The 12,489-nt window shown below is 38.9% G+C and overlaps 1 protein-coding gene across 2 annotated transcripts in view; it reads left to right on the top strand.

The window, feature by feature from the left end:
* Csmd1 (CUB and Sushi multiple domains 1) overlaps positions 1-12,489 on the top strand; it is a 1,596,844-nt gene that overhangs the window by 804,675 nt on the left and 779,680 nt on the right. For both annotated transcript variants that reach the window (XM_052751771.1, XM_052751770.1), the window contains exon 4: positions 7,344-7,538. In XM_052751771.1, the coding sequence (XP_052607731.1) occupies positions 7,344-7,538 (195 nt within the window). The remainder of the gene's footprint in view (positions 1-7,343; positions 7,539-12,489) is intronic.

Here is a 12,489-nt window from a genome sequence, read left to right as displayed (position 1 = left end):
TGTGTGTGTGTGTGTGTGTGTGTGTGTTCGTTCTTTATCTTCAGATAAAGAAAGTTTCCAACCACTACTGAAAACTATCTTGAAATGCAGATTTCGGATCAGTTTATTCCTGGTCTGTCTGCTGCATTCAGGGTTACCATTGCTCAATCTCTCTGTTGTGTTCACTTTGTTTTAACCTTATGCTCCATTAAGCAAATTTACCTGGAAAGCTGGTAACAAAATTATAAAGTACCATGCAATAATTTTGACCTCATTTCTACATGAGAAACTGTGGCAGTTATCCTGAATCTGTATAATCTTGTTGTCAAAAGAAACTGTGGAGGACACTGTAGACCCAATAGCTTGCAATCATCTACAAGAAAGACATTCCAGGTTAGTGCTGGCAAATGTTCTCTGCATCTACCTGAACTGCATTCTTCTGTGTGGCAATGAACTTTAGAGAACCTCTCTGCACCAGCATTTTCTCAGTAAACTGCTCATTATAATAATACTCCATATACATATATATTCATGAATATGTATCTCATAAAACAGTATATAGCAATAGTGTGTTACAAGTATTATTAGTTATTATTAGGCAAAGAAATACATAAGCATTGATACTGAAAAGTACACAGATCTTTTTATATATTCTCAGTCATTTTAATAACTATACTCAATTTTAAGAGCCAGCCTGTTCTGACTTCCTTTTATTTTTCCCAATTTTATCCTTTTGGAAATATGAATTTATGTATCTCATTTTCTTGCCACCTGAATAATGCTTAACAGTTAAGAACTGGGAGTTATTGGAATATACAGAGCGAAGTACCAACCAGAGTATCTGCTAGCAGCTGACTGAATCATACAAATTTGTGGTAGGCTTTCCTTTGTATCAGACCTAGACCATTGTCCACATCACCCAGTGGGTCTCTGGAGCAGAAACACAAGTGACTGAGAGCTCTGATACCTCCAGCACCCTGTGCTGATTGCTTGACCATAAACACTGGCCTCAGCTACTCACCCAACTCAGAGTTTATCTTTTCATTCTGATTTGAGCAAACTTCACCCTTCTGCTTGGACATGCTCATAATTGTGTTTTCCATTTAGTTCTCATAATTCTCCATGGAGCTGCTGCTTACATGGTTCTTCTTCCCCAGCCTCCCTTGGCTGATGAAAGATTCTGGGGTGAAAAAAATGGAGGATACACTTCAGGAACCTCAATATTTTTATCATAATTCCACCTTGTCAGCATCTCCCCTTTTCTAGTCATAAATGAACAGATTCCAGGCCTTAAGATCTGAAAATCTTGTTTTGGTCACTCCTAAAGACTACACAATCAGATTCCATTTATCTTTTCCGAAGAGTCAAAGGAAATGGGTGAAGAACTTTCCCTTATAAACTGCTCACAGGCAAACACTCAATATCTGCTGTACCCTATATTATGTGGGAATTTGAAGATTTTTTTACTTATTTATTTATTTGGCTTAAGCAAGGAGGAGACTATCAGGAAGGCAAATCTCTGCACGAATCCAGAGGGACCCAGTTTCAGGATAAGCACATCTAATGGTCTAATAAGGCCTCGTTCATTGTACAGTGTCTGCTGAAATTGCCATCATTCCTTGGAGAATTTCAAACTCTACTTGCTAGCCCTGTGTCCCATTCATTAATGAATATTAATGGTAGGCTTTTGTATATGATCATACCTTCACTTTTCTTTTGGGCAGAAATTTAATATGACATCCATTTAATCACTTAAGCAGTTGGGTTAAAGGTTTGATGTGATAGCCAATTAAGTCACTGAATTGTGACCATAAGTACTTGCCAAATCAGAAGACTTGCCAAGAGAAATTCTGTAGCATAATTAGAGTGACAGTCCATGTTCTCAGCCCTGGGTGGTAACTACCCTGCTGTCTGATGGAACCTTGCCCTGGGAGCAAAGACTTTGCCCACAGTTTATTCTGCCTTAAGCCTTAAAGTTTAAGGAAATCCTTCCACATGACTGAATGCCAGCTCTGTGCAGAATACTCATACTAGAAGAACTCCTTTCTTGGTTTCCCTATGGGCCAGGGGTCGCTTTATTCAAGCAAGGATTGAAGAGGATTAAATGGAGAGTTAAGTCAATTCAGTGAGAGTTTGCTAAAGGCTTACTGTGCACTTGTTCCTGCAGGAGATGTGAGAAAACTTTTACCAGTTTCAGGGAAAGCGTTCAAAAGAATAGTTTAAGCAAACTGGTGGAAATAATATTTGGGTTGAATATAATTGACTTTAATTTTGTTTTCTTCCAACCTTAGATTTCTCTGTATTGGCAGCTTTTATTCTTCTGAGTCTTGAATATTTTCACAGACTAGTGATCATTAATCCATTTTCACAATTCCACAACTTTTATGAGATTGGCAATGGCTTAATAATATGAATGGTTTTGCATTTTCATTGTTTGTAGCCTATAATATATTTTCTCTTGCATCTTCAAATGTATCTTTTTGATTGTTGATGTAACTTCTACTAAAATTTGAGAAATTTAAAAGAATCCTGAAGCTGGAGAGACGGCTCAGTGTTAAGAGCATTGGCTGATCTTCCAGAGGACCTGGGTTCAGGTCTCAGCACCCACACTGTAGTTCACAACCACCTGTAACTCTAGTTCCAGGAGATACAATTCCTTCTTCTGGCTCCACTGACACTGCACACACATGACACACATACAGACAAATGGGCACAGACAATAAGTTAATAATAAATAAATAAATGCTTAAAATTAAGTACTCAAAAATAAAATAAAGTTAGTTGAAAGTAAGTATTCTCAACCACTAAGTCGAAAATGTATAAATTTCTGCTACTTATCAAAGAGCTTGATTTCAATCATTCTAGTTCTTTTTACTGGAAATATTTTAAATTCATTTTAATTCTTTGATGCCTATGGGTGTGTTCGTGTGTGTGTGTGTGTGTGTGTGTGTGTGTGTGTGTGTGTGTGTGTGTGTGTGTAACATCAGAATGAATTGATTTAAAGTTATACATTGCTAATGGATTCAGTATTTCAAATATGATATTCTATCCAATTGATTTTTATTTTTACATTATGTGTATAAATGTTTTGTCTGCGTGTCTGACTGTACCACATGCCTATCTGGTGTTGATGGAGCCTATAACAGAGTCTCAAATTCACAGAAACTGTAGTTGCAGATACTTGTGAGTGCTAAGATCCAGCTCAGGTCCTCTGCAAGAGCAGCAGGTGCTCTTAACCATTCAGCCGTCTTTCCAGCTCCCCAATTTGTATTTAAAACATGTTTTGTGTGTTTTTATAAAGCCAGTGAGGTATATAGTCCTTACTTATTACAGTCTGAGAAGATGTACTCTGCCTTATGCTATTTGTTGGATTTGTCATTTACCTGAGCTACTGTAGACAAAGCAAGAGCCTATTGAGGGCCTGTCTTTGTTCGAGACGTGTCATATATAGAAACCAAAAGTCTTTCCCCCATGTCAATCAATATACACCTAGCAGAACCCCTCTCAGCTCTTTGCAATCACACTCACAATAGGGTCAGAAGGAACAGATATTTGGAGTCTGAAATATCTGCTCCAATCTTCACACCTGGTCTGTGAAACAAACACTGACGAGTCCTTCTCACTGAATTAACAGCTAGTAAGAATTACAAAACAGACCTAAGGCCACCTTCATGTCCCATATTCCCTGTCCTTCAAAATGAAGTACATGGTGCTTGATATGTGATTTTTGAATTCTACTATAATCAAGTGGTGTTAAGGTGAAGACAACCCCCATCAACAGGAACAAAGAGGATGATATAGAAGGGTCTCCAGAGTGGGTAAAGTAGTGCTCGCCCAACTTCCTGCATAACAACCAGACTCCATATGCACCAATGGTGTCCAGCTCACCTTCAGAACTCCCCAGTTCCATAGACAGCAATGGTTACACACACACACTGCCCCTATATCCTTGACCCCGACCCCTCAACGCCACCCACATGTGTATATTATATACATACTTATATGTGTATTATATGTGTACATATATATATATATATATTATATATATGACTTCTAAGGCTTGTGAAGTGTGTGTACATTCCCAGAATCTTCTCTCTCCATCATTCAGTGAAGAATTGTGCTACATCAATTTTTCTCTATAATAGACAATAATAGTACCTGTATCAATGACAATTAGAAAAATAAATTTTTTTTTGAGACAGGGTTTCTCTGTGTACCAGCCCTGACTGTCTTGGAACTCACATCGTAGACCAGGTTGACCTTGAACTCACAGCGATCCCCTTGCCTCCCCCGCCCCCAGCTGGGATTAAGGGAGTGTACCACCACACCCAACTAAAACATTGTCTTCAGCAGTAGAACCTATGCAAGTGGCAGACTGTGCTCATCTCCAGAGTAGATTTGTTGATTGTACTGCTTAGGACAGCAATATCTGGTGTAATTCTTCTGAGTAGGTCTGAAACGTTACTATACTTGCATGGATGACACTGGTGTTTGGGAAAACAATGTATCTGGACATAGTCTATGAGTAAATAAGCATGTAAGTTCTAGCAAGAAGTACTATTAGGAGCTAATTAAACAGCCATTATCTTAGCAGCAAACCATGAGTTGTCTACGAAGAAGGCTTCAGAAAGCATGCTTGACTCTTGTCTCTGTGCCTAGCTTGTTTCCTATGATCTGAGTCCTCCAGGCTCAGTAGCATTGAGTGGGAACAAAGGACAAAATGGCATTAAGATGTCATATACTTAATGGCCAAAGAGTATATGTACCACATTTTCTTTTATACTTAAAATCATCATCATCATCATCATCATCATCATCATCATCATCATCATCAATCATCATCATCACCATCATGTGTATGCATGCTCATGTCAAGCACACATATGGAGGTCAGAGGATACCTTCATGGAGTCTGTTCTCTACTTCCACCTCCATTTGTGTCCCAGAGGATTGACTTGGCTCTGGGCTTATGAGACAAGTACTTTTACCTGATAATCCTTTGCACCAGCCCATTCCTCGCTCTTTTGCTTTTTATCTACTTGTTGGTTAGTGCACATCTGGGCTGCTTCTGTGTCTTGGATGCTGTGAACAGTGTTGCAGTAGAGGGCATGTGAGGGTGATTCTTGACACACTGACTCCTTCTCCTTCTTTCCTTGTCCTCCATGTCCAGTGATGCCACTGCTGGATTCCCTAGGGACTCTACATTTGGTGTTTTGAGGAAAGTCATGGTTTTTACTACAACAGCTGTATTCATTCACATCCATACACACAGTGGATGAAGTGTTCATTTTGCCAGGTGTGGTGGTGCACACCTTTTAATCCCAGCACTTGGGAGGCAGAGGCAGGAGGATCTCTGAATTAGAGGCCAGCATGATCTACAGAGTGAGTTCCAAGACATCCAGGGTTACACAAAGAAGCCCTGTCTAAACAATCAACCAAACAAACAAACAAACATAAAAAAGAGTGTTCATTCCTATGCCTCCTCCCAATAGTGGTTATTTTTGTCTCCCCAGAGAAGCCCCTTGACTTTAATAAGGTAACGTCATACTATGGCTTTGATTTATAGTTCTGCAATTGCTGGCCTATACCTTTTCTTCTAATATTTCTTGTCCCTAAAAATGCAAAGGGGAATCAATTTATAATATTCTTTCTGTGAAGGACAGCAAAATGGACAACAACTTACTGAACTATTTTATCTAAGCTGCTAAACATTTTACAGACTTTTTTACAAATTGTTTAATTAAAAGTACACTACAGTATTTGTGAGCAGCAGCTTCACTGCCAAGAAGAGAATATTAACCACCTATGAGCTCACTTTCATTTTCTAAATATTCCTGGATGGCCTAATTAATGTATTATTTAATAATAAATAGACGTACCTACAAAAATCTCTAAGAACCACCCTTCATAAACACACACACACACATGACATGAATAGACAGCAAATAACTTATTCCTTTGGAATTGGTTTTTATTTGAAAATATTTTATAAAATAGTACATTTCTACTAATATTTGACTATTTCATAGAAACCATTGAATTGCTAGTAGGATGCTGAGTGTAGAGCAGAAATACAGAGATGTTTGTCTCTCATCCTTTCAACTGGGTCCTGGATCAGTTCCATTCCGAATTATATTCTTTGGCCAGGGATCTCATCACCCTGAGAGTCCCCCATGCGGGTAGATTGGGTGAGAATCTTTGAAGGTGAAAAGAAAGCTCCAGAACAAGCAGAATCAAGAGCCCAACTTTGAGCTGCAAATCAAATCATTATAGCTCTTGACTTAACAACACAAATGGAGAAAAGGCACCTGTGAATGCCTATTGAACAGACCCTAGGGCTGAGCAGTACCATTTCTCAAATTGATGGCTCAAGTGAAATTCTTTTATTTATTCTTTAGTACAAATCTTATCTATGAGACGTAGATTGGATACTGCTTAGTGATGTCCATCAGGAGTGGTACTGCTGCTGAGGTCTGAAAACAAATATGCATTGGGTACTGTTTAGTGGTATGTAATAGGTAAGGTGCTGATCCTGAGGACTGAAGATAAACGTGCTTCCAATACTGGTTAATGATGTGTGTCAGGTGTGGTGCTGATGCTCAGGATAAACAGACATCAGAAACTGGTTAATAATGTGTGTCAGTTTTGTGGTGCTGATGCTCAGGATACACACGCATCAGATACTGGTTAATGATGTGTGTCAGGTGTGGTGCTGATGCTGAGGTCTAAAGGTAAACATATATTGGATACTGTTTAGTGGTGTGTATCAGGTGTGGTGCTGATTCTGAGGTCTGAGGACAAACATGCACTCAATGCTGTTTAGTGGTATATCAGTTATGGTGCTGATGCTGAAGTCTGGGAGTGCACATGGATTAGATATTAGTGATGTACATCAGACATTGTACTACTGCTAAGGTGTAAAGATAAACATAGATTGGATATCAACTAATGTTCTCTATAAGGCATGTTAGTAATAATGAGGTCTGGGTAAAATCCACAAGGGCATGCATCCATGCGCCAGCTCTGACATTATTTCCTCAGCTTGTTGGCTCTTAGATTGTGTGAAATGTCATTATTATCAAAATAATCTAGATCTTCTCTGTAAGATAGTATGTGAATAGAACTATAGTTTAGTCCTTTAACCAAATGAATTTATTTACACTTTTTAAAAGTCATTATAAGAATGTGCCAGGGCAGATATTCTAAACCCGAAACACATTCTCTTTTCAGTTCATAAGCACGATGAATTATTTTTCTATTGCAGAGATTTGCTGATTTTAATAGTTCAAATGTATTGCCTATTTTCTGATATAAATGCATCTTCATAGAACATTTTCTCTAATTTCTTTTTTTCCTTCCAACAGTTTTACCTAGTCACACATGTGGAAATCCTGGGGAGATATTGAAAGGAGTCCTCCATGGAACGAGGTTCAACATAGGCGACAAGATCAGATACAGCTGTCTCTCTGGCTACGTCTTGGAAGGTCACGCTGTTGTGACTTGCATTGTCAGCCCCGGGAATGGTGCCTCCTGGGACTTCCCAGCTCCTTTCTGCAGAGGTAGGTGTTTGCCTTCTGTGCACCTGAGAAGTGAAGGCTGAGCCTAGTGAGTGACTTTGTAGTTCGCATTGTTAACTTTCTACCTACTTAAAGAGGGCAGCATTGAGCAGGGCGCCCCTGCATCAACCCTGGTCTCAAAGGAAGTAAGACACAGCATGGAAGAACCCATGTTAAGACCTTAGCTATACCAGCACAGTAGAGCTGCTCTTAGACTTCAGATACCTGTGATGCTTCTTCTCTCCTTCACAGGCTTTATGCATCTCTGTTCATAGGGTCACCTTTGTCACAGTGTCCTGACAGTTTATAAATTTATATTCTCATTATTCATCTATCTTAATAATTTTCCCTCTGTAGTCTCACATTCATAGTGTTCCTCCTGCCGCCTCAGCTTCCTGGGAGCTATAATTTCAAGTGTGAGCCACTCTGCCTGCCTTTTGGAAAATTAAATTTCATGTTTCCTTGTTTAACCCTTCCACGTTAAAAAACTAAAGATAATTAGACAACTCAATCTCATCTCCTAAAGACTTTCCTAACACTTTAGCATTTGCAATGAGGTAACCATGGTGGAATGAACTATGTCCCTAGGAGTCCATTCAGGGTTGATGCCTTTTCCCAGTCCCTGGAATGTTCAGCCTCTGTGGTGGGATTATTTTACTACTGTTGTCTTTGAGGAAGCATATATCACATCATGGGTTCTGAGTTCTTAAGAAAGATTCATCTTACTGGTTTAGAAATAAAAGAATAGGCAAATAGTTATTGCATTTTTAATGAGATGTTGGAAAAGCAGCTAAGCAATCCATATGATTCAAGTCTCACACACACCTACCAGTGTAACTGTTGACATTCATGTCTCAGATAGTACAAGAGAAGTTTGCTGGGTGGTTTGCTGGGTGTGGTGGCTCACTCCAGTGATCCCAGCCTTGGAAAACAGAGACAGAACTATCATGGGTTCATTGTTGTCATCTGCTACACAGTGAGTTTGACATCAGCTTGAGCTATAGGAGACTATTGTCTCAAAAATGAATAAGTAATAACAAAACAAAAGTTTAATTAAGAATCTGATTTTTCATCCATGCTGATCTGCCAATCACTGCATCAATACACTTATATTTTAATGCATCTTATTGCCTGAATCTTCTCTCAAATATTGATGTTTCATGAGCTCTTTGTGATGCTAATGATTTTATGACAACAGATCCCTAGCTGTGTAGCTAGTTTGGAATGGTCAGATACTATGGCCCAGGACTGCTTTCTCATTGACACCATGTCACAGGTGTGGAATCTGAGGGGCTAGGTAGGAAGGGGTCCAGGCCCAGGTATAAGTTCAGAAACCAGAGCTAAGGTTCAGCACATTTAATGTTTTTTTCTTATTCCTGGAAAAATTCTGTTATGACTGTTTTCTCTCCCACATAGCTATCAATCTTCTCCAAATGCTCATTTTCTCTGAGTGTTCCTAGAGATAATCATATCCTGTGTTGTATTCTTGCTGCCAGTCATTATCTCCATCTTTCTGTTGTCACAATGGAAGTGTCCTCATCGTCCAGAGCTTGGATTCCTTCTCCCCTGCTTTCCCACAGTTCTTTGGAATGATTGACCCATTTGAAGGACAGTGATCAATTTGTTTGAAAGACAGTGCCATTGGGGTGTCCCAGAGTCCCCTTCTTTCTTCTCCCTCCTTCCTACTGTAGTTGCCGGTCATGGGCTGCTTATTTGGGTGACCTGGAAGTTACTAAGTGGCTCATGCAGTCATTCCCTGTACCTTGTAGACCTCAAGCTTCATTGTTTCCTCCAAACTGTTTCTTCTACCTCCCTTCTCACACACACTGTATCGTCTTATTTCAATGACTAAAAAGACAAAGTTGAAGTGCCTATTTTATTATTTTGTTTAGTCAGTTAATGTCTAAAGGCTACTCCTACAATGGTCTGTAACTTCCAGGACACAATCTCAGCCTTGAGAAGCAGGAGTTGCAACATTCTTGCTTTCTTTATGCATGAAAACTTAACTAACCCCCTGGAATTTTTTTTAGACATCTTTTCCCCCTCATATTATCTTTAGTTGGATCTTTTCTTAAGCTAAAGAACTTTACCAATTCTGCAATTATATATTTTATAAAGTCAAAGTTGGTGTAATAAACTTTCAATGATCTTTCTTGTTCTTTAATCAAGTTTTATTAAGGCCTAACTTAATAAACACATTCTTCTATGTCAGAGAATACATTTATATTCATTTTTTCCTTTTCTAATTCATGGCCTGGTAACAATTCAAAGTTCATAAAATAAAATAATTTGAAAGACATGCCACTTCTTATTGACTGAGATAACTCAATAATAAAGAAAAAGTCAATGGTCTAATGTTGATAAATGTGTGGAGGTGGCATCTCCAGGAGCCACATTAAAAAAAAAATCTCTGCAGTGTGGGTGAGCTGAGCTTTAAAAATGAAATGAGTGTCTTTTCTGATTCCCAAAAGCACTGGTTGTTTAGTTCCAGAAAGTGTTGGAGGCTTCTTCCCAGCAGTCTCACTACCAGTAACACCACAGTATTGGCTCACAGGACTTCTGGCTAGCATTATCAAATTGTTCTTTCCCTTTCCGCCACAAGTGTTGAACTGACACAGTAACACCTAAGTGTGTGAACCATATACAGTCATAAGATTCTCTTCAGAGTAACATCTGTAGTCATACTTTAGTGGGGTCAACACATGATGAAGTGGGGAATCACAGCAGCTTGGAAGGAGCAGCTCTTCAGAACATGAGCTCAGGGTTCTCCCTATGGAGCTATCTTCCAACCACATCTCCTTCCTCAAGTTTTAACCCATCTCCTCTCTTCCATAGTTCAACTTTGATGACTGTCCATCATCACCACCATGATTCATCACCCCTGACAGGTAGACCATTTCACTCTGCATAAAATGGTGGATCTTTAGAGGAGAGAAGTAAAGGCTTCATGAGGCTCCAGAGGCAGTCCATGAAGGGCACAGTGGCCTATGAACCAAATGCTTTCTTAACTTGCCTTGGGTTCCCCACTTCATAAATTATTAGATCATAATGTTAGGTGTTGTTATATCCAGCATTCTTTGATCTCAAGGACCCTGAAAGACAAAAAGAGCTTCAAGTTCAAAGCAAAATACATTGGGAAATATGAAGCATTTAAGACAGTCCTGGCTGTCCAGATGAGGCCAGGGTTAACAACAAGAAGAAAGAAAGTAGGTAAAGGCATTACTCAAAAAATCTTTCATAGGAAATGAATCATATGGATCTCATGTTTGTAAGAACTAGGCTGCTGATCTCTCATCATGGACTCTTCCCACATGGGTTATAACCTAGGCAATGCATGTACACCAGAGGACCTGATGGTCACTATGTATGATTCCACATCTCAGCTGTTGTAAATTGTACTACAGAAAAACTGGTCACCCAATAATCTCTCTCATGAAATTATTAAATTTCCCTTTATTGGATTGCAGGATGCCATTGCTGCTTTTTTGAGGAGACTTAATCCTTTCTATAGTAAATTTGTTAATTTACTTCCTGGACAATCACCCATCATCCATCATGTATAAGAATTCCCCTTTCTCTGCATTCTCACCATTAGTTATTTGCAAGTTTATTTGCATTTATTTATTTACACAGTCTTTAGATAGCAGTTATTCTAAGTGAGATAAAATTATACCCCCTTGGAGTTAATATTGGTATTTCTTGAATTGCTGGCTAGTGGTGTAGTATCTTATGGGAAATGTCCATTGCAATCACCAGCTCAGCTTCCACTTTGTCATTTTGTCGTTATAGTTGTGACTGTTCTCTGTGATTTGAGTGATGTATGGATTCTGATTGTTCTTCTTCTCTCACATGGATGCTGACATGGAATCATCCCTCGTTCTTCAGAACATCTCACATTATTGTTATTGTTTCCTTTACTGTGCAGAAGTTTCACAGTATGATAGCCTACCTGTCAATTCCTGTAGGTGTTGCCTGTGATTTGGGGATCTTACCACAGTATCTTAGCCAATACCAATGTCTTGAGATGTTTACTTTGTTTCCTTCCAGAAGTTTTACCATTTCACATTTTACCTTTAGGTTTTGCACCATATTCCCTGAATTTTAAATCATTGTTTCATTTTCTCAAGTGTATTCTTGGAATATGTTCAATGGTGTGCTGTATCATCCATGTTCTTCCTATGAGAGCTGAAGCACATGAGATGCCAGAACAAAGGAACTTAGTTATCCACAAAAATGCTATTGAGGGGTAGGATTGAGAGACAGCTTATGGTGAAGAGCATGGGTCACTCTTGTAGAAGACTTGGGTTTGAATTCTAGCACCTACAAGGTGGCTCCAACTGCCTCTAACTTCAGTTCCAGGGGATCTGACTCTTTTGTATAATGTACATATGTGGTGTACATATACTTGTGCAGGCTCTCCTACACACACATAAATAAAAATGAATATATCTTTTAAGATACTATTGGAAATACAGTTATATATACTTATAAATACTTGATAGATGATAAGTAAGTGTATAGATAAATAGAAGATAGATAGATAGATAGATAGATAGATAGATAGATAGATAGCTGATAGGCAGGTGATAGGTGATAGATAATGCATAGACCAATGAACTTTCTATTAATAGTCTCCAAATTTATAAAGAGATATTTACCATGTCCCAGGCATGTGGCTTATCAAGGGAACTGATAGCAACTGGTATCAACTTGTATTAAAGACACAGAGATCACAAGACTCAGCATTTGGCAATGGGCTCAAGGGAACATTCAGTGATTCACAACAATATTGCTCGGGCTGCTGGTAGTTGCCTCAGTGTGTGGAGTGGCCTGTCCACTGTCCATGCACTGCCTTTACACATGGGTGAGACCCAACATGGAAAAGAGTTATTTCACCAAAGAAACAGATGAAATTTATTTGAATGATAGATTGTAGTAGCCTAAAACATCCAAG

The sequence above is a fragment of the Peromyscus californicus genome, unplaced genomic scaffold (genome assembly GCF_007827085.1).
Source record: "Peromyscus californicus insignis strain IS unplaced genomic scaffold, ASM782708v3 Scaffold_23__1_contigs__length_62951481, whole genome shotgun sequence".
In the NCBI taxonomy this organism is placed as follows: domain Eukaryota; kingdom Metazoa; phylum Chordata; class Mammalia; order Rodentia; family Cricetidae; genus Peromyscus; species Peromyscus californicus.
The sequence above is the reverse complement of the archived record's forward strand: the minus strand, read 5'-3'. Positions and strand labels throughout refer to the sequence as shown.